At 39.6% G+C, this 26,958-nt stretch overlaps 1 protein-coding gene across 2 annotated transcripts in view; it reads left to right on the forward strand.

Annotated features, from left to right (window-relative positions):
- The window catches only part of MTHFSD (methenyltetrahydrofolate synthetase domain containing), a 110,576-nt gene that overhangs the window by 22,302 nt on the left and 61,316 nt on the right, over positions 1 to 26,958 (forward strand). The window contains exons 3-4 of one of the 2 annotated variants that reach the window (XM_053700910.1): positions 10,914 to 11,027; positions 11,713 to 11,826. In XM_053700910.1, the coding sequence (XP_053556885.1) occupies positions 10,914 to 11,027; positions 11,713 to 11,826 (228 nt within the window). Of the gene's footprint in view, positions 1 to 10,913; positions 11,028 to 11,060; positions 11,175 to 11,712; positions 11,827 to 26,958 lie in introns of both variants that reach the window. The other variant, XM_053700915.1, reaches the window with a different exon arrangement.

Below are 26,958 nucleotides of genomic sequence, written 5' to 3' on the forward strand. Positions count from 1 at the left end.
CCGAGATGTAGTCCCAGTCCATATAGGGAGATGGTCTACTCGGGCAGACCATGTCCCAGTCCTCTAGAGGAGTGAGAGCGAAGTATGTAGAATTTAAACAACTAGTGTTGGGGGGGGGGAGGGAGGGAAAAAAAACATGGAATAGGGAATGATGTTAGAGGTGCCCAACAACTGGGCCCCTCAAGTTCTTCGGTACCATCTTGGTGCTAGGAAGTAGAACAGTCCTCTCAAGGGTTGGACCGCGATAAGCAGTCTATACAGCACCCGGAGAAGGGAGGTTAAGTAATCATAAGACCTCCATGGGTGGGCTGAGGGTGGTGAGTCATCGTCTGGGGTCTTGTCGAGATGGTTCTTGTCTGTCCGGGTTCCAAGGCTGGGCTCCAACTCTCAACAAAGGCCCTGCTCTATGTGGGCGGGGAGGATTCTCATCCCCGTTACCAGCAGGTAGATTCCAGATTCTCAGGAGGTCCTGCGCCTGTCGTGGTGTTAGCGCAGTGTGTTGGGCCCCGTCTTTGGTAATAATCAGTTTAGTCGGGAATCCCCACCTGTACCGGATATGGTGATCTCTCAGAGTTTTTGTGGTTTCACTGAAACTTCGTCGTTGCTGGAGCTTGAATGGGGACAGATCAGGATACAGTGAAATATCTCTAAATTGATCAGGGAGTTGTGGTTGTCTCAGGGTGACTTTCAGGAGCCTATCTTTGAAGGAAAAATAGTGCAGTTTGGCTATGGTATCTCTAGGCTTGTCCATAGGTAGGTTTTGCGGTCTAGCCGCCCTGTGTATTCAGTCGATTCTTGCATCCTGATCTCCCGATGGACCCAGGATTGATCTGAATAGTGCTTGAGCGAATTTTTCTAGTTCCTGGGGCCCCACAGACTCTGGGATTCCCCGGATCCTGACGTTGTTCCGCCTGGAACGGTCCTCCAGGTCAGCCAGCTTCGCCTCCAAGGAGGACACTTGGTCGGCCAAATTTTGTGTATAGCTTACCCAATTTGTGTGGTCTACTAGCAGGTCCTCTTGTTTGCGTTCTAAGATGTCGGTTCGCTCATTAACTGTGACAATGTCTTTTCTGAGATCGTCAAAGGACCTTTCTAGTTTATCAAACCTTTTTGTGAATGACTGGGTCTGTTGATCTAGCAGCAGCTTCATAGAGTCCATAGTGATCGTTTCAGACTGTGTGCGGGAGGGTGGTTGTCTCCGCACGCTAGACCTTCCCTCGGAGATAGAGGGGGAGACAGATCTATCATCATCTGAGATATCCGGTGACGGGTCCCTGATAGGGAGAAAATGATCCCGAACTGTATGCTTTGAAGGTTTCATTCCCTTGGATTTCCTCTTGGAATGTTGCGACATTGGAAGGTAGGGTTACCACTAGTGGTGAGTAGTGAATTAAGAGGTGTTAGGAGGAGAGAGGATCACTAAGAGGGAGACCTGGCAGAATCAGCTGGCTAACACCGGCAGGGAGGGGCGCCCTAGGACTTAGCACATCATAGTTGCGTTACGTGGGTTAAGCAACTGTAGAGAGTTCTTTTGGAGGCTGTGTTAGCAGTGAGCTATGGTGCAAATAGGCAGGAGTGTAGGTAGTAGGTGACTCCTAGAAGTAACAAGTTTTGACTGGATGTGTCTCTCCCCTAGGGAAATCAATGCCACCACTGGGCCTAGACGGGAAAAGGATGTGGGGTATGACCCACTCTAAGAGTTAGAGTGGGAAAGGGAAGAGGAGAGACACTGCAGCGCTGTATCTATCTGAGAACCAGGCAGGGATTTTGAGTCCTGACAGGGCTTTGAGGACTGAGCAATGCACAGCACTGCAGGGAGTCTCTGTGATAGCAGGGTCTTGTAGGTGTACTTTGCTCGCTGGAGATAGACAGTGCTAGAGGTAGAGTAGATGAAAATTATCTGGTACTGCAGGTCAGCCCAGATCTCAGGCCCCAAGCTAGTTATGAGGATTCAGAGTTAAGTGTGCAGAGTAAGGCCTCTAAGTTGGGAGACACGCCAGAATCAGTAGAATGCTGCAAGGTAACTTATGTGTAAAAGCAGAGTTAGGAATAGTCCCCCTTCGGTCCTGCAGTCTGTTCTAGATTGTCACTTAAGTAGACAGTCGATAAGCCTTAATTAGTGCTGCTAGTTACTGGGCCTCTGGCTCTATTGTGGTGACAGAGCTAATGACTTTTTAGATGGTGTAGCGAGTATACAGGGATCCAGGTGGAAACCATGCGCTGAGGCTTACCCTTATGTCTGTGGTCAACAGCACCTAGTATGCAGTGGAGGGCTCCGTTCCCCAGTCTGATCAGTCTGCAGCCGGCTTGCTGAATGAGGATGGCCGCAATTGCTGGAGGTCTTTAATTACACCCGGTAGCTACAGTCGGGTAGTTAGACCGCCGGGAGGATGAACTCCGGCGGTAGCGTTGCTCTATTAGATCGCGGCCCAGTGACGTCCGGAGCTGTACATTTTTGAAGGTACATTGTTCTTTATTATTCCTTAGGCCTTTTTATATTTGTTATGTAACTTTTAAACTGTGTAAAAAACAAAACAAAAAAAACTTGCAAATATGTAAAGCTTCTGTTTTCGGTTGTTTAAACAAACCCAAAGTGCAAGGTATAGCTATAAAAAAACAGTAACACTATACATCATGATAAACAGTGCCAAAATACTAATACCACAAATGTGGAAATCATAAGAAACACCTACACTTGCACAGTTGAAAATTCAGGCGGATGGCCTGCTAAATTTAGAGAGGTATCATTTTTACAAGACAGGCAGGATTGGTACTCCTGAGATGATGCTCATGAGGTGGAACGCTACTAAAAATGAGTGATATTGTACGTCTTTACACGCCTTCATAACACAAGACACTAGAACCATTTACCTTCTATCTCTCCCTTCCCCCCACCCTATCCTTCCCTCTTATCCTCCTTTCCCCAAGGGCAATACTGGATACTACAATGCAATAACCTATAGGGAAACATTGGATAAGGTCACTGGTTCTCTTTCTATTCTTTCCATACCCTACTTAGTTCTCTAATTAATATGCAATTACCGGTTTTATTGTCACAATGCATCAGGTCACACTGTATCTCTATCCTATGTATTACTTTACAAATAATGTTTGTTGGTCCTACTCAACAGTTTTAGGGGAGAATACTCGCCCTGAAGAAAAAGGAATTTAAACAGAACTTTGGACTTTACACATGCTAATATGAGATACATGGACTGAACTGTTCTCAATTCTAATTGTTATTGTGATATACAGGCAGATTTCTGTGTTGCTACACAGATTGAGCTGTCACTCTATTTTCATTTCAACAATTTTCAATAAAATATTTTAAAACTCAAAAAAATAAAAAAAATAAGCCAGTAACATCACTAATCTGCGAAAGCACACTGCATCTATCACAGGATCCAACAATACGTGTGCTACAAGATGGTGGCACCCAGTCTTAATTACTGATCTCTGTAATAGGTTAAAATAAGAGAATGGCTGTAAAGAGAACTGCAGATACAGGAGGAAAAACACAAGCATGGTGAGTAGTAACCATGCTACTGAAGTTGTAACTAGGAATTTTAACATCCCTTTAACTGAACGTGCATGGGAAGATAATATAGAGGTTATCTGTATCTAAATAAACATTTTACACTTTCCCCACTTAAGTACTTGTCTCATCACTGGATGGCTTGTTCAAGGGAGCCCCAAAACACCCTTTTGTAATAGTTTTATAAAGCACTTACACCTAATCTGTTGCAAAGAAACTATATATTATAGCAAATTACAATGTCATCAGTAAGATACATAATAACAGTTTGTACGGTCACTTGTAATTAGCCATGACACCAATACTATGCAAAAAAAATTATTGCAAAAATGTGTTTTGTGAAAGTCCACTTTACACTATAAATATATTTGGATATGCCCCTATGCTGCTGTTTTTATATTGTCTTGCACTCACTTCACCCACACAGCTAGGCCTGAGAGCAGACAGGTAATATATGTATAAAAGACATTTATTAAATCTATATCTCTAGCGGCACACAAACCTTATCAAATTGAAAGAAATATATACTAATAATATGATGCAATATGGTTGAAATATAACAAATGAATACCAATAAATGGTGATACAAGTGAATCAATCTAAAAATTAAAGCAAATTGTAGTCCAATCACTTCACCACATAAGACTCCAATCAGATAGGCAACGCTAAGCAGCTCCATTTCTAAACAATGCCTGCATAGGAAATGTTCTGTAGATTCAAAGTGTACATTTGTAGCAAAAAATAAAATTGTTACAAAGAAAAGCGTAAATTACATGAAACAATAAAGATGTCTTAACTATCTTACAGCTTGAGGCACATAATGTATGCAATATGCAAATTGGATCCTATACACAATCTTGTGGCTATAGAATTCGAGTGTGTGATGGTATTCAAACACAAAGGGAATTGATAAAAAAATATCTACAGCAAACAGTTAAAATAGATTAAAAACAGAAAAAAAGGTTATAGCAGCAAATTGTAGCACACTTGTCTGACCAGTCTAAACCTGTAAATACTCAACGCATTTCTGGGTCACGCCCCTTTCTCAAGTGTATAGTTGGTGTGACACGGCTTACTGCTATATAATGCCAAAGGAGTCTAACTTCCGGTTTGGCGATAACCAATCAGGTCTTGCTCATTCTATGATTGTAAAACAAACCAATTGAGGGGGCTCCCAAGTGGTAATATTGAAATAAATATTTCAACAGATATAACAGATCTTATCTCAATGAGAAATACAAACAATTAATCTGTTACCAAACAGTTATGCAATAATAGTCCCAAAAGAATCCGTGCTCTGCACTATTCAAAGGGCATCGATGGATATAAAGGTATAGGTGGCTGCTCTCCTCTTCACAGACGAATCCGAACCAAACTAGGAAGTGAAACACAAAACAAAGGGGCGCCTCATGTGCAGATCAACCAAAAGTAAGCATGAAATGATGCAACCAAAATCCAAAAATGGGTACTCACATTTGGCAATAGCACACCAATGTGCTAGTAGTGATGTGCTGATATCTCAGGGTGTATCAGTTCACCCTCTCTCCAGGTATTGATCAGCCAGTTGAATCACATGAAAGATCCAAGGATATGAATCGTAACTCCATGTAGCATTCAAATGGGAAAAACAAAGGTGCTAGAACTTTTGGTTGATCTGCACATGAGGCGCCCCTCTGTTTTGTGTTTCACTTCATCATTTTATGATTGACATCCTAAAACTCAATTTTAGCTTTAAATGTTAAGTTCCGAACTATCGAACATCAAGAGGATTGTGTGTGTGTGTGTGTGTGTGTATATGTATGTATGTGTATGTGTGTATGTATATATGTATATATGTGTGTGTATATGTATATATATATATATATATATATATATATATATATATATAAACAACTCAAAAGATATTTGCTAACAATGGATATACAAAGGAAAACCTCAATAGTTGTGAATACACATACATGTTGTCTTGCACGGTATCATGTTTTGTCATGTATTAGAAAAAAAAGGGGAAACTTCCGGTTTGGCGAAAGCCAATATGATCTCGATTAGTTTTTGATTGACAACCTAAACTTCTATTTTCAATCAACTTTTAAACTTGAAATTTTTACTTAACAGAAAAAATACATTTTTATCTCAACTTGAACAATGTTTGTTATACTTGCAAAAACAGTCACTATAAATATACATATATACAATTATTTACAATAACATAAATGTGCATATATTTCCTATTCAGTCTATAGTCAGATAGATGGCTTCACAGATAAATACATATCAAATTTGTATATATGGCGGAATGATAAAATATATACTCCTATTGATTCCACATTCCATTAATTTTTACAATAAATCTCAGATAACAAATTTTAAGAAATCCAATATTTTGAATAGTTCATTTCTAGTTTAATAGTGTAGTAACTAGCAGATATACACAGATAGGTGAACACTTGTATATGTATATATAATTTCAACAAATTGTCCATTATATTGTGGCCAAATTTAGAGAGTAGATCTAGGGACCTCCTGCCGGCTAAGAGTTCCCGATTAACCTTCATAAACACAATTGTGCATTATTTGTTTGGAAAACTGGACAAATCAAATAAAATTTGGCAAATAAAAAAAAAAAACAATATAGGAAAAATAAACAGTGAAGATATCTAAATAAATAAATAAAATAAAAAAATGGTGAATGAATGAATTGAATATATATGTGATGAAATTAAATAAATAAAAAATATATATTGAAATAAAAAAGAAATATAAATGAAATGGGAAAAATAAATTAAATGGAAAAAAAAGTGGTAACAGCGCTGCAAACACCTTATAGTGTAGATACTAATGTTTATTAAAATATATAAAACACAGTATGCAAAATATGCAAACATAGTTGCAACCTCTATACAGAGTGAATGATCACAGTTTTAGTAGCAATTTAAACACTTGAGAATGTTTTACAAGTGAATTGTATCTTAATACATCAATGCCTGCTGGCAGTATAGTGATATCTACTATCAATACAGTACAAAGGAACTGTTCATAATGTTATAATGTTACACAATAATAAAAACAAGTACATACAAAATTAAAAATATCTCAATAAAAATGAGTAAAAGTTAACAGCAAGTTGCAACCTACTGGTCTGGCCAGACAACTCAAACAATATACTCACTACACGTTTCTGGGTCACACCTGATGAAGGGGCGTGACCCAGAAATGCGTATTGAGTATATTGTTTGCAATTGTGGCACAAATGGTTGTAAATGCTTCTCTGGGATCCCCTTTGTTCAGAAATAGCAGACATTTATGGCTTTGGCATTACTTTTTGGTAATTAGAAGCCCGCTAAATGCCGCTGCGCACCACACGTGTATTATGACCAGCAGTGAATGGGGTTAATTAGGCACCTTGTAGGGTTAAATTTATCTTTAGTGTAGTAGACAACCCAAAGTATTGATCTAGGCCCTGATTTCTCAACAGCCGGGCCGTGGCCAGGTACCGGGCCGTGATAGCCCTGCTGGTGAGCCCCGACCTCTCATGCCCCCACTGCACACCAGGGGCAGACTGATACCAATCAAGGCCCCAGGAACACTGTCTCACACTGACCAAAATGTATTCAATTTTATGCAAATGAACATGGTAGCCTCCCTGCCCTGCCCCCAACAGGCCACTCAACTTCCAGAGCCAGGACCCCCAACATTAAGGTCCAGAGAAAGGGCACCCAACCTCCAGGGCCAGACCCCACACTCCATGGCCCTCACAGCGACAGACCCCCGCCAGGGCCCCCACTAAACCCACACTTTTTTTGCTTAGTTACTGATAGGGCAACTGAAAACTCCAGCTTAAGGAATGCACCAGGATCCGTGGAGATGCCATTTGTTGGCCTCCCTACTTGCTGGTCCCTCGGCCCAGGTCCTATTTGCCTGGCTGATCAGCCCGCCCCTGCTACTCACTATATATATATATATCCGGGCCCTGAACATGTCTAACTAAAATGTACCGGGCCTTGAGGTCACTTTGGTTGAGAACCACTGATCTAGGCCCATTTTGGTTTCTTACATGCCACCATTTCACTGCCAAATGCGATCAAATAAAAACAAAAATCATTAACTTTTTTTCACAATTTTAGGTTTCTCACTGAAATTATTTACAAACAGTTAGAGCAATCATGGCACAAATGTTTGTAAATGCTTCTCTGGGATCCCCTTTGTTTAGAAATAGCAGACATATATGGCTTTGGCATTGCTTTTTGGTAATTAGAAGGCCGTCAAATGCCACTGCGCACCACACTTGTATTATGCCCAGCAGTTAAGGGGTTAATTAGGTAGCTTGTAGGGTTAATTTTAGCTTTAGTGTAGAGATCAGCCTCCCACCTGACACATCCCATCCCCTTATCCCTCTCCCACCCCACAATTGTCAATTTTTTTTTTTAGTTTTTAAAAATCTCTCCAATCCTCCCCCCTCTTCCTAGTTGCCGACAATTTTTTTTATCTTAAAGGGACACTAAACTTTTGAATACACTTATCTTATTTCGATATATACATCTATGATATCCATATTTGTAATAGGCTTTGAGTGTCAGATTACTACTGTTCAATCAATATTCCATGTCAAAAATGAATTGCTTTCCAAACCCACCATTTTAACCTTTAGTTTGAATAACGAATCATACTTGATAACCTGAGTTATTAATATGGCCGATTTGCGCTGTACTGCGCATGCGCGAGCAAACCAACACGTCACACGTCACTCTAATCTGAACAAGCAGACCGTCTGAATCGATACTGGGAAACAGATATGACAGCATTATAGAACAGGTAGGATCGTAATTATGCGTAGCGAGAATGACCCTTGCAATAATGAGCATAAATTCTCATTTATACTTTTGATGAATGAAACCCCTATTTAATTCAGATACTTAATTCATCTAACATAATTTCATACTCTGAATACTTTTTGATATACTTAAAATTAATGCAGTTTAAAATCTTAGTACCACCAGCTTTCAATTGCCCTTATTGACCTTATTTATATCATCTTTGGTTATCATTAAGATTGATAAATGTCATACAATCAAGATTTAACTGCAAACATTAAAATGATTTTAAAATACGAATGTCATAATAGAAACAGCATAATAACGATAATACCATAAGCTTAACCCTCATTATCAATTCATTGCGAATACATAGGTTTTTATTTTAATTGAATATCTAACTCGATTTATGTAAATCAAATAAACAATAGTATTACAAATACTATAATTATGTATATACCTATGAATACCTATGCAATCAATAGTCTTTTTAAGAGCGCATGCGTTATGCCAGTAAATGCTTTGTGGTTCTGTTTATTCAAAGCGGCAATGTGCGCATGCGCAAAACACGGGATTCAAAAGCGCATGCGCAGGGTGACGCAACAATGCCTTAATGATATGCGCGAACAGGCTTTTTGATTGGAGACAAAAATTTGCATTGCAGGCACCGTTAAAGTGGGTATGACTTCTATGACGTTTATTCACGAATAAGATATATGTTATAATTACAATAATAACGCTCGTTTTCAACAAAAAGTGGCTAAGTTATGATTGTTCGTTTATGTAGATTCAATTTATAAAATTAGATTACATGGAGAGAAAAAAACTTTTGTAATCCTTTAAGTGACAGCCGTCAGCCAATCACAAAAAGCATATACGTAGATACTGTGCACTTTTGCACATGCTCAGTAGGAGCAAGAGCCTCAAAGTGTGTATATAAAAATAATATGCACGTTTGGATAATGGAGTAGACTTTAGTGGCTATTTAAAGGGACATTAAACACCTTGTAATAACAAGACATTTCAGTTGGCTGATATGTTATTCTATAGCAACACAAGTCTTAAAGTTTTTATAACAAATTAACACATTTACTGCAATTATTTTTCGTTAACCAAACTCCACTCCTCATCTTATTTTGAGGAGCCAATCTGGGCTTTAGTCCACAGAAAACAAAGCTAGTTCCAGATCATAATCAGAAATTGCTCAGGTTCTAAGCTAGGTTACATGAAAGGGGGCAAAATAAATAATGAAAACCTATTATTATCATTTATCATCATCTTTGTATAGTGCCATCATGTCCTGTTGCAGTATATTGAAAAGTTGTTTCATTATGTATAACTAAATACCGGTATTTTATATAGAAAATTGCAAGGTGTTTACAGTCCTTTTAAACCTCTGCTTTACCTTTTAGCCTCCATTTCATCATGACATCTCCCTCAAGAATCTTAAACTGTAATCACACAGTGACTATTGATCATTACCACCATCTGTTGCCCACTCTTTGTATCTTCTTAATATAACAAGACACTAACTTCAATTCTAGACAAAACCATTTGACCACTTTAGACCTCCTTCTAGACATACAGATCATACAACAGACCAGTTACATCAATAATACATTTACACCTCTAGAGGAGAAGCGTCATCTCCCTGTCATCTAATCAGGAGCAAACACCAACCAACCTTCAACAGCTTTCTCTAACCTCACAACGCTGAGAATGAACTGGGAATGAGGCTCCTGCCCTTCTTTCATCCTCCAAATATTTTCTTTCAGGATTTAGATTGAACAAACAATTTTAAAGAACTTTCCAATTTACTTCTATCAAATCTTCTTTATTCTCTTGATATCCTTTGCTGAAGGAGCAACAATGCACTACTGGGAGCAAGTAGTAACAAACTATCCCAAATGCACTTCATAATATTATTGAGAGTAATTCTCTTTATATCCTCTTCACTCTTACTGTCTGTTTCATCAATGAATCTCATTTCTACATCATACTTTTATTGCTTAGTCCCGGTGTTTATATTATAGGGATGTCTTGAAGGGGTGTGGTTATAGAAATGGTGGGGGTGGGACTTTAAAATAAATGACTGAAACATCAATGTAGTGCCAGAAATATTTACAAAATCAACAATCATCTACTGCAATACATGATGACCCCACTTCAGCTATCTTAGTACTAAAAAAAGACAACTAAGTTTTCAGAACTTTGGTAATTGTTTCCCAAAATTGGACACTTCAGCAGTTTCTAAGGCTTTTGGAATAGTTTCCAACTGTAACACCCATAGCGCTATGTAGTATGGTGCTTTGTATATATAATATATAGCTGCATTTCAGAAGTGCATTGTGGACGATAAGAAAGGTAGCAGATCATTTATAGGTGATGTAATACAATATTCATTGCATGTAGAGCTGGTAGCTGAGAATTTATCATGCATGGGAGGTTTGTAGAAGGCGTTTTTCATTCATTATGCTTTGCTCACCGTATAAGTAGAAATATTTTTTTGACTTTTTTTAATAAGGATCTGTTTAATACCATGTTATGCATATGTTCTCTTGGAATAGGGAGCTGCCCTGGCATGTCAAAAACTGTCAAGTTTACAGGACTTCCAAACTGCCAAGACTGTTAAGATTAACCCTGACACCCCACAGAAGAACGCACGTTTCCTCACTCTGGAAGTAAGTAACCCTTCTCTTGCTCTGTCTGTGCAGGGATCCCGCCAGGCTTGTCAGAATATAAAAACTCTAGAGGTTTTCAATCAAACTCAGGAAGTTAAAGTGGATCCTGACAAGCCACTAGAAGGCGTTCGTCTAGAAGCCCTGCAGGTAACAGAAGACAGACCTGATCTTATTTACATGTACACCTATAATAGTTTGTCTTGTATTAAGAACTAGATTTTCAGACTCCATTACATTTAAAGTTGAAGGAAACAAAACAAGAAATATAAAATGTTTTAAAATGTTATATTTGTTCAGTCTTTGTTTTGTTTATTATCTTGTTATCCATTGTTGAAGGAGCAGTAATGCACTACTGGGAGCTAGCTGAACACATTGGGTGGGCCAAGACAAAATGCATATGTCTGTAGCAACCAATCAGAAGCTAGCTCCCAGTAAGGCATTGCTGCCCCTGAACACACCTAGCTATGCATTTCAATAAAGGATACCAAGAGAACAAATAAATAAGTTGGAAAGTTGTTTAAATTTTAATTATATATATATATATATATATATATATATATATATATATATATATATATATATATATATATATAATTTTATTTTTTTCAATCATTATAGATCTGTACCCTATTTATTGTGCACATTACCATGTTTGTGTATTCTGCTATTTTATTTCTTTCCTTAGGCTCATAAAACATTACTGGTGCCAACACCGCGACTCCGATCTGGTCTCTTTAACAAAATCACCCCTCCAGCTGGGGCAACTAAAGAATTATTGAGAGTGTGTTCAACATCCCAGGTTAGTCTGGAAAATCAATTATTTTCACTTTCTTAAAGGGACAGTCAACACCAGAATTTTTGTTGTTTAAGAAGAAAGATAATCCCTTTATTACCCATTCCCCAGTTTTACATAACCAACACTGTTATATAAATTTACTTTTTACCTCTGTTATTACCTTGTATCTATGCTTCTACAAACTTCCCCCTTATTTCAGTTCTTTTGACAGACTTGCTTTCTCTTGTAAGGTGTATCCAGTCCACGGATCATCCATTAATTGTGGGATATTCTCATTCCCAACAGGAAGTTGCAAGAGGACACCCACAGCAGAGCTGTAATATAGCTCCTCCCCTAACTGTCATACCCAGTCATTCTCTTGCAACTCTCAACAAGCTAGGACGTTGTAGGAGAGAGTGGTTAAATATAGCTAGTTTATTTTCTTCAATCAAAAGTTTGTTATTTTTAAATAGTACCGGAGTTGTGCTATTTTATCTCAGGCAGTAAATAGAAGAAGAATCTGCCTGAGGTTTCTATGATCTTAGCAGGTTGTAACTAAGATCTATTGCTATTCTCACATATGTCTGAGGGGATTACACAGATGAGGTAACTTCAGCGAGAGAATGGCGTGCAGTTTATTCTGCTATCAGGTATGTGCAGTTATAATTTTTTCTAGAGATGGAAAACACTAGAAAATGCTGCTGATACCGGATTAATGTAAGTTAAGCCTGAATACAGTGATTTCATAACGACTGGTATCATGCTTACTCCCAGGGGTAATACCCTTATGATATTTACAATATAAAATGTTTGCTGGCATGTTTAATCGTTTTTATATATGCTTTGGTGATAAAACTTTATTGGGGCCTAATTTTTTCCACATGGCTGGCTTAAATTTTGACTAGAAACAATTTCCACTGTTGTAGTATAAAAGTTACAGTTGGTGCAGTTAAAATTACAAACTGTGACATCCAGCTTCCCTCAAAGGCCCTCTGAATGCTATAGGACATCTCTAAAGGGCCCAAAGGTTTTCCAAAGTTGTTTATTGGGGAAGGTAGGGCCACAGCTTGCTGTGGCAGTTGGTTGTGACTGTTAAAAAAACGTCTATTTAGTTTTTTTGATCCGTTTTTTGAACTAAGGGGTTAATCATCCATTTGCAAGTGGGCGCAATGCTCTGTTAGCCTATTATACACACTGTAAAAATTTTGTTTGATTTACTGCATTTTTTCACTGTTTTTCAAATTCTGACAAAATTTGTTTCTCTTAAAGGCACAGTACCGTTTTTTATATTTGCTTGTTAACTTGATTTAAAGTGTTTTCCAAGCTTGCTAGTCTCATTGCTATTCTGTATAAACATGTCTGACATAGAAGAAACTCCTTGTTTATTATGTTTAAAAGCCATGGTGGAACCCCCTCTTAGAATGTGTACCAAATGTACTGATTTCATTTTATGCAATAAAGATAATTTTCTGTGTTTAAAAAATGTATCACCAGAGGAATCTGACGAGGGGGAAGTTATGCCGACTAACTTTCCCCACGTGTCAGACCCTTTGACTCCCGCTTAAGGGACTCACGCTCAAATGGCGCCAAGTACATCTAGGGCGCCCATAGCGTTTACTTTACAAGACATGGCGGCAGTCATGGATAATACACTGTCAGCGGTATTAGCCAGACTACCTGAACTTAGAGGTAAGCGAGATAGCTCTGGGGTGAGACAAAATGCAGAGCATACTGACGCTTTAAGAACCATGTCTGATACTGCCTCACAATATGCAGAAGCTGAGGAAAGAGAGCTTCAGTCAGTGGGTGATGTTAATGACTCAGGAAAGATACCTGATTCTAATATTTCTACATTTAAATTTAAGCTTGAACACCTCCGCGTGTTGCTTAGGGAAGTTTTAGCTGCTCTGAATAACTGTGATACCATTGCAGTGCCAGAGAAATTGTGTAGACTGGATAAATACTTTGCAGTGCCGGTGTGTACTGATGTTTTTCCAAATACCTAAAAGGCTTACAGAAATTATTAATAAGGAATGGGATAGACCAGGTGTGTCGTTCTCTTCCCCTCCTATTTTTAGAAAAATGTTTCCAATAGACGCCACCACATGGGACTTATGGCAGACAGTCCCTAAGGTGGAGGGAGCAGTTTCTACTCTAGTAAAGCGTACTACTATCCCTGTCGAGGACAGTTGTGTTTTTTTTTTTAGATCCAATGGATAAAAAATTAGAGGTTACCTTAAGAAAATATTTATTCAACAAGGTTTTATCCTACAGCCCCTTGCATGCATTGCCCCTGTCACTGCTGCTGCGGCATACTGGTTTGAGTCTCTGGAAGAGGCTTTACAGGTAGCGACTCCATTGGATGACATACTTGGCAAACTTAGAGCACTTAAGCTAGCCAATTCTTTTATTCTGATGCCATTGTTCATTTGACTAAACTAACGGCTAAGAATTCTGGTTTTGCTATACAGGGGCGCAGAGCGCTATGGCTTAGATCATGGTCAGCTGACGTGACTTCAAAATCTAAGCTACTTAACATTCCCTTCAAGGGGCAGACCCTATTCGGGCCTGGTTGAAGGAGATTATTGCTGATATCACTGGAGGAAAAGGTCATGCCCTTCCTCAGGACAGGTCCAAATCTAGGGCCAAACAGTCTAATTTTCGTGCCTTTCAAAACTTCAAGGCAGGTGCGGCATCAACTTCCTCTAATAATAAACAAGAGGGAACTATTGCTCAATCCAAGACGGTCTGGAGACCAAACCAGACATGGAAAAAAGGTAAGCAGGTAAAAAAGCCTGCTGCTGCCTCTAAGACAGCATGAAGGAACGGCCCCCTATCCGGGAACGGATCTAGTAGGAGGCAGACTTTCACTCTTTGCCCAGGCGTGGGCAAGAGATGTTCAGGATCCCTGGGCGTTGGAAATTATATCCCAGGGATATCTTCTGGACTTCAAAGCTTCCCCCCCCAAAAGGGAGATTTCACCTTTCACAATTATCTGCACACCAGATAAAGAGAGAGGCATTCTTACACTGTGTACGAGTCCTCCTAGTTATGGGAGTGATCCATCCAGTTCCAAAGGAGGAACAGGGACAGGGTTTTTACTCAAATCTGTTTGTGGTTCCCAAAAAAGAGGGAACCTTCAGACCAATTTTGGATCTAAAGATCTTAAACAAATTCCTCAAAGTTCCGTCGTTCAAGATGGAAACTATTCGTACCATCCTACCACTGATCCAGGAGGGTCAATATATGACTACAGTGGATCTAAAGGATGCTTATCTTCACATTCCGATACACAAAGATCATCATCGGTTTCTCAGGTTTGCCTTTTAAGACAGGCATTACCAGTTGTAGCTCTTCCCTTGGGATTAGCTACAGCCTCAAGAATCTTTACAAAGGTTCTAGGGTCACTTATGGCGGTCTTAAGGCCACGGGGCATAGCAGTAGCCCCTTATTTAGACGACATCCTGATACAGGCGTCAAACTTCCAAATTGCCAAGTCTCATACGGACGTAGTACTGGCATTTCTGTGGTCGCATGGGTGGAAAGTGAACGAGGAAAAGAGTTCTCTATCCCCACTCACAAGAGTTTCCTTTCTAGCGACTGATAGATTCTGTAGAAATGAAAATTCACCTCACGGTGAACCCGGCAGGTTATAGATTCCTGCCGGGTTCTTCATTCCATTCCGCGTCCTTCGGTGGTTTAGTGTATGGAAGTAATCGGCTTAATGGTAGCGGCAATGGACATAGTGCCGTTTGCACGCTTACATCTCAGACCGCTGCAACTATGCATGCTCAGTCAGTGGAGCGGGATTACACAGATTTGTCCTCTCAACTGAATCTGGACCAAGAGACCAGGGATTCTCTTCTCTGGTGGCTATCTCGGGTCCATCTGTCCAAAGGTATGACCTTTCTCAGGCCAGATTGGACAATTGTTACGACAGATGCCAGCCTTCTAGGTTGGGGTGCAGTCTGGAACTCCCTGAAGGCTCAGGGATCGTGGACTCAGGAGGAGTCTCAACTTCCATTAAATATTCTGGAACTAAGAGCGATATTCAAGGCTCTTCAGGCTTGGCCTCAGTTAGCAACTCTGAGGTACATCAGATTTCAGTCGGACAACATCACGACTGTAGCTTACATCAACCATCAAGGGGGAACGAGAAGTTCCCTAGAGATGTTAGAAGTTTCAAAAATAATTCGCTGGGCAGAGATTCACTCTTGTCACCTATCAGCTATCCATATCCCAGGTGTAGAGCACTGGGAGGCGGATTTTCTAAGTCGTCAGACTTTTCATCCGGGAGAGTGGGAACTCCATCCGGAGGCATTTGCACAACTGATTCATCGTTGGGGCAAACCAGAACTGGATCTCATGGCGTCTCGCCAGAACGCCAAGCTTCCGTGTTACGGATCCAGGTCCAGGGATCCCAAGGCGACACTGATAGATGCTCTAGCAGCGCCCTGGTCTTTCAACCTGGCTTATGTGTTTCCACCGTTTCCTCTGCTCCCTCGACTGATTGCCAAGATCAAGCAGGAGAGAGCATCAGTGATTCTGATAGCACCTGCGTGGCCACGCAGGACCTGGTATGCAGATCTAGTGGACATGTCATCCTTTCCACCATGGTCTCTGCCTCTGAAACAGGACCTTCTACTTCAGGGTCCTTTCAACCATCCAAATCTAATTTCTCTGAGGCTGACTGCCTGGAGATTGAACGCTTGATTTTATCAAAGCGTGGCTTCTCCGAGTCAGTTATTGATACCTTAAGACAGGCACGAAAGCCTGTCACCAGGAAAATTTACCATAAGGTATGGCGTAGATATCTTTATTGGTGTGAATCCAAGGGTTCCAAGAAGGTTTGGAAAAAGGATTGTCAGCTAGTTAAGCGTCTGGCAGATGTTCCAGACGTTCAGGCATTTTGTCAGGCTTTAGTTAGAATCAAGCCTGTGTTTAAACCTGTTGCTCCACCATGGAGCTTAAACTTGGTTCTTAAGGTTCTTCAAGGAGTTCCGTTTGAACCTCTTCATTCCATAGATATCAAGCTTTTATCTTGGAAAGTTCTTTTTTTTGGTAGCTATTTCCTCGGCTCGTAGAGTCTCTGAGCTATCTGCCTTACAATGTGATTCTCCTTATCTGATTTTTCATACGGATAAGGTAGTCCTGCGTACCAAACCTGGGTTCTTACCTAAGGTGGTATCTAACAAGAATATCAATCAAGAGATTGTTGTTCCATCCTTGTGTTACACAATTTGGACGTGGTCCGTGCTTTAAAGTTTTACTTACAAGCTACTAAAGATTTTCGTCAAACATCTGCTTTGTTTGTTGTCTACTCTGGACAGAGGAGAGGTCAAAAGGCTTCGGCAACCTCTTTTTCTTTTTGACTAAGAAGCTTAATCCGCTTAGCCTATGAGACTGCTGGACAGCAACCTCCTGAAATGATTACAGCTTATTCCACTAGAGCTGTGGCTTCCACTTGGGCCTTTAAAAATGAGGCTTCTTTTATCAGATTTGCAAGGCGACGACTTGGTCTTCGCTTCATATTTTTTCAAAATTTTACAAATTTGATACTTTTGCTTCTTCGGAGGCTATATTTGGGAGAAAGGTTTTACTGGCAGTGGTTCCTTCCATTTAAGTTCCTGCCTTGTCCCTCCCTTCATCCGTGTACTTTAGCTTTGGTATTGGTATCCCACAATTAATGGATGATCCGTGGACTGGATACACCTTACAAGAGAAAACACAATTTATGCTTACCTGATAAAGTTATTTCTCTTGTGGTGTATCCAGTCCATGGCCCGCCCTGTCATTTTAAGGCAGGTAATTTTTAAATTTAAACTACAGTAACCACTGCACCCTATGGTTCCTCCTTTCTCGGCTTGTTTTCGGTCGAATGACTGGCTATGACAGTTAGGGGAGGAGCTATATTACAGCTCTGCTGTGGGTGTCCTCTTGCAACTTCCTGTTGGGAATGAGAATATCCCACAATTAATGGATGATCCGTGGACTGGATACACCACAAGAGAAATAAATTTATCAGGTAAGCATAAATTGTGTTTTTTAGCTAATCAGTGCTCACTCCAGGGTAACTTCACGTGCATGAGCTCAATGTTATCTATATGAAACACATGAATGCTCAGTCTTTAAGGTCTAAGAAATTAGCATATGAACCGCCTAGGTTTAGCTTTCAACTAAGAATAGCAATTGAACAAAGCAAAGTTGGTGGTAAATTGGAAAGTTGTTTAAAATTACATTCCCTATTTAAATCATGAAAGTTTTTTTTTTGGACTTGACTGTCCCTTTAAAGTGTTGTGTGCATATGATATACCCAGAATTCTATATTTTATACCTATGATCAAGTCTTTTCTGTTACTGCATTGCTTTAGTATGAGTAACTTCAGTCATTCTAAGATAGCATTTTTATGTTTGGGAAATGTAAAAAATATAAATATTCATTTGTACTTGTTTGTAAATATTCTTTTGTACGTGTTGTGGAAAATCCCGGTTTACTGAAATGTAGGAAATTACCCTAACAAGGTCAGAAATACTGCATTCTTGGCTTTCACATGGGAGCCATTAAAGTGGCTGTCACATTTGCTGGTTAAAACACCCCTACAGTTTAAAGCCATTGATCTGACAGCAGATCTAAAGGAAAATGATGAGCAAAGAAAATCCTTCATAAATTAATTCAAGAGCACAGATAAGAAAAATGTTAAACAAAATATTTCCAGCTGATTTAAATAAGCACAGTTAGATTACTAATCAAGACTCGGAAACTGAATCACACAACACAGGTACTGCCAAGAAACGTCTGGCCTTCAAAACTCAATGCTGTGAGGGAAGCCACAGAGAGACAAGTAGCAGGGGGTAGCGTAACGGTGCACTAGTTGCCTCTTTATATGTCTGCATAGCACTGGTTTTATGGGATGGTGACGTGAAAGAAGCCATTACTCAAAGTTCCATCTGAAAGCTTGTTTGGAGTTTGTTAGAGAGCATAAGGTTGTCCCTTATGTAGAAAATTTGCAGTCTAAACCATCCATACATCATATGAGAGGTTGCTCATGTTCTGGGGATGCTACTTTGCAGCAAGGACTGAGTATCTGTGAAAAGCGATGGAAGAACGGGTGGAACAAAATACATGGAGTTGGCGCAACAAACACCTGATTTAGTCAACAACAAAAAAAAAAGAAAGAAAATAACTTAGACTTAAAGGGACAGTGTACTGTAAAATTAGTTTCTCCTTAACCCCTTCGTGACCAGACCACTTTTCCATTTGTTGACCGTTTGGGACCAGGGCTATTTTTACATTTCTGCGGTGTTTGTGTTCAGCTGTAATGTTCCTCTTACTCATTTACTGTACCCACACATATTATATACTGTTTGTCTCGCCATTAAATGGACTTCCTAAAGATACCATTATTTTCATCATATCTTATAATTTACTATAAAAAAAATATTAAATATGATGAAAAAAATTGAAAAAACACACTTTTTCTAACTTTGATCCCCAAAATCTGTTACAGATCTACAACTACCATAAAACACCCATGCTAAATTGTTTCTAAATTTTTTATTGAGTTTAGAAATACCCAATGTTTACATGTTTGCTTTTTTTGCAAGTTATAGGGCAATAAGTACAAGTAGCACTTTGCTATTTCCAAACCATTTTTTTCAAATTAGCGATGGTTACATTGTAACACTGATATCTGTCAGGAATCCCTGAATAACCCTTCACATGTATATATTCTTTAAAAGAAGACAACCTAAGGTTTTTAACTCGGGGAATTTTGACTCTTTTCATGCAACCATTTTACCACCAATATATGCCAAAGTTTTAAGAAGAAAAAAAAAGTGGTGATTTTTTGACAAAATAGCAATTTAAGAATACATTTACTGAGAATGTTAAGGGTTGCTGCCAAATAACACCCCAATATGTCTTCAGCAACATCTCCTGAGTACAGTGATACCACTACTATTTGGGACATTTCTGAAGCTGGCCAATGTAATTTACCCCCATCAAACCATATATTTTTGAAAAGTAGACACCCTAGAGTATTTGAAGTGCTGGTATTTTAACACTTTCCATGCTCTAATTCAACCACCAGTCTTTGTCAAACTTTTGGGTAGTCATTTTTTTTGTGTCATCTTTCAGAAACATTGCATTTTAGGAATGGATTCTCAGCTCCTGTTATGTGTAACTGCCAAGGAAGACCCTAATATGTGTTCAGAAACCTCTCCTGAGTACATTGATACCACCTATGCATAGGTTTGTTGGCTTGTTTGGGGGGTGCAATGTCAAACTGACATGTGTTTGTGATTTATTTTCACATTTAACATATCTTCTTTGCCTACCTTCTTTTTGTGGGCCTTTTTACATACCCCAATTTATTTGCTTGCCATGTGCATATATTTTAAAAGTTGACACCCCAAGGTATTGTATATGGAGTGTTTGATGCAAACATTTTAGCCAACATAAATTGGAGAAAGTGTATGGTGGTAATTTTTCAATTTTACACACACATTACTTTTTGACTATGATTTAGGAGAGGTTGTAAGTTATTGCAAAAAAACACTCCAGGTTGTTTTCTGCAAGACCTCCTGAGTACACCTATGCCCCCCATGCATAGGTTTGCTAGGATTTTGAGAAGTTTCAGTTACAATTGTATGACATGTAATTTGAGTTGAAAGTGAGAGTATTTCTTCTGATAGGCCTATCTTTAGTTTGAGGCCTATTGCATACCCCGTTTTATTTATTGCCATGAAAGTGTATATATTTAAAACGTTGACACCCCAAGGTATTGTATATGGAGTGCTTTGAATCAACCGTTTTAACCCAAAAAAATTAGAAAGTGTATGATGGTAATTTTTTAATTTTCATTTTTACACACATATTGCTTTTTGACTAATTTAGGAGAGCTTGTTGTAAGTTATTGCAAGAAAACACTTCAGGTTGTTCTCTGCAGGACCTAAGTACACCCATGCCCCCCATGCATAGGTTTGATAGGGGTTTTGGTAAAATACTGCACCAATTTTAGAACAGTGAAATGTAAAACTCTGGCACAGTAAAAGTAAAAAACAAACTCAGTAACAGTAAACATAACCAACCTCCCCACCCCCCAAAAAAAACAGAACGGCAAATGTAAAAAAAAAAAAAAAAAATGTACCAGTGTGTGATACCGCTTATAGCAGTCCCCAATCCAGAGTCCAGGCTGTCCAGGGCAACCAGGACAGTAAAAGATGGTGTCCCTTCTCTGCCCCCTCCTTATACAGACTCTGCATTTTTATTTTTATTTTAGGTTTCTGCTTTGCGGCAGTAGGGGGGATTTTAAAAATAAAATGAGTAGCCCCAACTCTGCTCTCTCGGGGAGCAGGTGCATCTTGGTACAAAATCCCCGAAATGATCTGGAGCTGAAACTGTAAAAAATTCAGTTTCATTCCGGGGTTTGCTTTTTTGAACAACAAAAAAGTGTTGTGGGTTGCAATCTGCATTAAGTAAATTGCAACCTTTTTGTACCATGCCGTTGTCCTCTGCATAATTAGGTAGGGCTGCAGCAGCTGATCTGCCAGATCAACCCCACCCATATGCCGGTTATAAGCCTTGATGCACACTGGCTTCCTTATGCTCTCAGCTCTGCCACGTACACAGACCTCCACAGTCCTCTCATTGTGGATGGTGGTAAGAAGGTAAACATCCTTCTTGTCTCTGTACTTAACTGCCAACAGCTCCTCTTGGCGCAGAGCTGAGGTCTCCCCCCCTTTGTAGCCGGGTGTGTGCAAGTTGTCCTAGGAAACCTGCGTGGTTCTTTTTAATTGTACCAATACAGTAGCTTGAACCAAAGTACACTTGTATAAAAATTGTCTAAATACAAGTGGTACCCTTTGTTCATTAGGGGTAATATCAGGTCCCAGACAATCTTGCCAGTGGTTCCCATATGATCTTAGCAACCTGGAGGGTCAAGGTGGCTATCCTTTCCCTCATACACCCGGAAGGCCTGAATATACCCAGTCTCGCTCTCACAGAGCTTATACACCTTTACTCCATATCTGGAGCGCTTGGAAGGAATATACTGCTTGAATCCCAGCCTTCTCATATACTTCATCAGGGATTCATCCACACATATATTCCTTCCAGGTGTATAAGTCTCTGCAAACCTGGCAGCAATGTGGGTAATCAGCGGGTGGATTTTATACAGCCTGTCAATCTGGGGATGCTCCCTAGGGGGGCACAAGCTGTTGTCGCTGAAGTGCATGAAATGTAGAATCATTTCATACCTCTTTCTCGACATACTCTGGGAGAAAATGGGGGTAGAGCAAATGGGGCTACTGCTCCAGTAAGAGCGGATGGAGGGTTTCTTTATGATGCCCATCGGCATAGTCAATGCCCAGAATTATTTAAATGATGGCACATCAATGGGGGCCCATTGCTGCTTTGCCAAAAATGGGTCAGGCTTTGCAGTACGGAACTGATGGGCATATAAATTAGTTTGGGCGACAATGTTCCCTAATACATCATCGCCCAGAAACACCTCCATAAACTACTGGGGGCTAAATCCTGCCACATCCACATTGATGCCAGGATTTGCTGTGAAGGGTGGGATATCTGGCCTCTGGAGATGAGGCATTACCCACCCTTCAGCAGCAATGGCAGCTGATGCAAAACGTCTCCTTCTGGCAGGGGGGTAGCAGCCACAGATACATCACTATCAGTTTCGACTGTATCTAATAATGTATCTGAGCATATGGCAGGGTCAAAATTGGGGTCTGAGTCCGACATAGAGGCGTCTGACTCTGACGCAAGGATGGTGGCACAAGCCTCCTTAGCACTATATATTCTTTGTGACATGATTTATTTTTGTCACAGAAAAAAAAAATACTAAAAAAAAATCAACACAAAATTTAAATTAACTAAATGGCTCTGAAAAGAGCCTTTGGGTCTAACAAAAAAATTACTAAAAAAAAAAATGAACCCCCTCAGAAAATGCACAGAGCAAAAAAAGGACTTTTGTGCAAGAGCCAGTGATTTGTAGTGATCACTGGCAATCTAGGGGTTAATGGCTCTGAAAATAATCTTTAGGTCTCACAATTTCTAAACTAATATAAGTAACTAAATCTTTCTCTCTCAACAAAGCTCTCGCTCTCTCCCACAAAAATGTACTAATATTGACATGATCAGACAAATGGGATATTTTATTTTTGTAAATTAAATTATAAAACAAGCTCAGATTGGATGACCCCAGCCTGCTGAGGCAGGCTAGGAACACCCCCAGAAGCCCCATGATGCACTGGGCATCACTATTTTTGAAGCCACATGGGGGAGAGTGGCTATATGGGGCTATTTTATTAAAACTACATATATTTTTATTATTATTTTTATATGTTATGTTATTTTACTAAGTGCCTTGACACACCAAGGCACTTAGCACACTTACAGAACATCAGAAGCCTGCCTGATGGCTTCTGATGCTCTGCCTGATTGCTGGGCTCCATGTGGAGTCAAACCGAAAGTGATCACTCTGTGGGAACGATCAAAATGGAGCCCGCAGGCAGGAACAGTATTGCAGGATGCTTCAACATTTATTACCCTCTATATTTTCCATAGTGTAGCGGTCCCACCCGCTACCGCGTCCGTGCGTGCTCTTGGCGCCCCTGCACCTGATCCCGCCTCCCTCTGGCGTATATCCACCAGCAATGAGCCATCCACCAATGATCGTCACCATTGCTGGCTGATGTAGAGATGGCCACAGAGAGGCCCTCTCTGCATCAGTGGGTAAGAAAGGTATTGCAGTGATGCCTCAATATCGAGGCATCACTGCAATACCTTTAAAGCGGCTGGAAGCGATCATGATCGCTTCCACTGCTTGAAACCCCAGAGGACGTGACAGGAACGTCCTTGGTTGTTAATTGTATTTTTTCGTCGGATGTTCCTGGCACGTCCTTGGTCGCAAAGGGGTTAAAGGGATTCTAAACCCAAAAAAAATTCTTTCATGATTCAGATAGAGCATGCAAATTTTTAAGCAACTTTCTAATTTACTCCTATTATCACATTTTCTTTATTTGAAAAGTTGGAATGAAAGCTCAGGAGCCGGCCCATTTTTGCTTCAGCATCTTGGGTAGCGCTTGCTGATTGGTGGCTACATTTGGGTTTAGTATCCCTTTAATGTGTTTCTAATGACTTGTTATACCAGCTACCAAGTATAACATTTATGGGAAATTTTTCTTTAGGATTGTTTATGGGCTTGTTTGTTTTTGAAACAAGATTGGGCCTCCTTACCTTATCACTTTCTTCTCACAGAAATGTTACCTTATCTGTGTTCGGATTCCGAATCCCAGTACTTGGAGAGAACAATTAAAAAATATAGCTGCTAGCAGCAATAGAGGTGGCCAAGCACATCACTTTTGCAATGGCATACAAGCCGCAAAATTTTCGAAATGTTTGCATTTTTAAGATAGCTGCCATACCATATGACTAATACTTTTCAACACAAACAGAAGCGGTTAAAAATAAAAATAAAAACACTTTCAAATTTTTGTGTTTTTCAAGATGGCTGCCATACCATGTGACCAATACTTTCAACAGATGTAACTCTAGGTCACAATATAAGGTAATACATAAAGTTTCACAGTTCTAATATAAGCAGTCACAGAGAAAATAGATTTTCGAAATTTTTGCGTAAAACAAAATCGCTGCCAAATCTTATGATATACAGCCTCCATATTATGCACAATAGTTCTCACTATAGATGTCAATAAACATGGCAAAAATAAAGCATTTTTGTAAAACTGTTTTTGTTTTATTAATTTAAAAATATCTTTTTAAGTATTTTTGAACAATTCAAAATGTCTGCCAAACCACATGACGTATCAACTTGTCTTGAACAAATCTGAATGTTAGTCATAAGATATAAACAAAACTTCAAGTCTGTCCCATAAGCGGTTTCGGAGAAGAAGATTTTTGTAGTTTTTAAAAACAGCGCATTCATAAAAAAATGGCCACCAAGCTATGCAATGTATGGCTTTCAAATTGCACATACTAATGCTCACTATAGACCTCTACAATTTGCAGAAGTTTCATGAAACTTTGCAAATGTTTTATTTCACGAAGGTGCCTGCGCGGTGCGAATTAGATTGCAATATTTTCTTTGAGGGTTATGACTGTAATCATGTGTCTATTACACTGTAATATTGTTAAATATTGTAAAACTAATGTATAAAGTGCAAATTTACGCAATTAAATGATGATAAAAGGTTAATATCTCACAGCAGCCACATTGATTATGGAAAAATCACAATTTTAACAAACATGGTAGAGGACCTAGCAAAGAGCATATGTACTTTATTGCACTAAGCGGTTTAAGAGAAGAAGATGTTTCAAGATTTTCGCAAAATGCAAGATGGCTACTACATCATGTGACCAAGGCACTTCTGTTGGGCAATGGCAAATCTAGGTCATAGCATAACATAAACAGTTGGAAAAAAACACATTTTCAAAATGTTTGCGTTTTTTAAGATGGCTGCCACACCATATGACTAATACTTTCAATACAAACAGATGTAACTCTAGGTCACAATATATGGTTATACAGCAAATTTCACAGCTTTAACATAAGCGGTTGCAAAGAAAACAAATTTTTCGAAATTTTCACATAAACCAATATGGCTGCCACAGCTTGTGACCAATTCCTTCAACATTAACAACTGTGACTCTAGGTCTCAATACAGGGAGTGCAGAATTATTAGGCAAATTAGTATTTTGACCACATCATCCTCTTTATGCATGTTGTCTTACTCCAAGCTGTATAGGCTCGAAAGCCTACTACCAATTAAGCATATTAGGTGATGTGCATCTCTGTAATGAGAAGGGGTGTGGTCTAATGACATCAACACCCTATATCAGGTGTGCATAATTATTAGGCAACTTCCTTTCCTTTGGCAAAATGGGTCAAAAGAAGGACTTGACAGGCTCAGAAAAGTAAAAAATAGTGAGATATCTTGCAGAGGGATGCAGCACTCTTAAAATTGCAAAGCTTCTGAAGCGTGATCATCGAACAATGAAGCGTTTCATTAAAAATAGTCAACAGGGTCGCAAGAAGCGTGTGGAAAAACCAAGGCGCAAAATAACTGCCCATGAACTGAGAAAAGTCAAGCGTGCAGCTGCCAAGATGCCACTTGCCACCAGTTTGGCCATATTTCAGAGCTGCAACATCACTGGAGTGCCCAAAAGCACAAGGTGTGCAATACTCAGAGACATGGCCAAGGTAAGAAAGGCTGAAAGACGACCACCACTGAACAAGACACACAAGCTGAAACGTCAAGACTGGGCCAAGAAATATCTCAAGACTGATTTTTCTAAGGTTTTATGGACTGATGAAATGAGAGTGAGTCTTGATGGGCCAGATGGATGGGCCCGTGGCTGGATTGGTAAAGGGCAGAGAGCTCCAGTCCGACTCAGACGCCAGCAAGATGGAGGTGGAGTACTGGTTTGGGCTGGTATCATCAAAGATGAGCTTGTGGGGCCTTTTCGGGTTGAGGATGGAGTCAAGCTCCACTCCCAGTCCTACTGCCAGTTTCTGGAAGACACCTTCTTCAAGCAGTGGTACAGGAAGAAGTCTGCATCCTTCAAGAAAAACATGATTTTCATGCAGGACAATGCTCCATCACACGCGTCCAAGTACTCCACAGCGTGGCTGGCAAGAAAGGGTATAAAAGAAGAAAATCTAATGACATGGCCTCCTTGTTCACCTGATCTGAACCCCATTGAGAACCTGTGGTCCATCATCAAATGTGAGATTTACAAGGAGGGAAAACAGTACACCTCTCTGAACAGTGTCTGGGAGGCTGTGGTTGCTGCTGCACGCAATGTTGATGGTGAACAGATCAAAACACTGTCAGAATCCATGGATGGCAGGCTTTTGAGTGTCCTTGCAAAGAAAGGTGGCTATATTGGTCACTGATTTGTTTTTGTTTTGTTTTTGAATGTCAGAAATGTATATTTGTGAATGTTGAGATGTTATATTGGTTTCACTGGTAAAAATAAATAATTGAAATGGGTATATATTTGTTTTTTGTTAAGTTGCCTAATAATTATGCACAGTAATAGTCACCTGCACACACAGATATCCCCCTAAAATAGCTATAACTAAAAACAAACTAAAACTACTTCCAAAACTATTC

This window comes from Bombina bombina, chromosome 1 (assembly GCF_027579735.1).
Source record: "Bombina bombina isolate aBomBom1 chromosome 1, aBomBom1.pri, whole genome shotgun sequence".
NCBI classification, from domain to species: domain Eukaryota; kingdom Metazoa; phylum Chordata; class Amphibia; order Anura; family Bombinatoridae; genus Bombina; species Bombina bombina.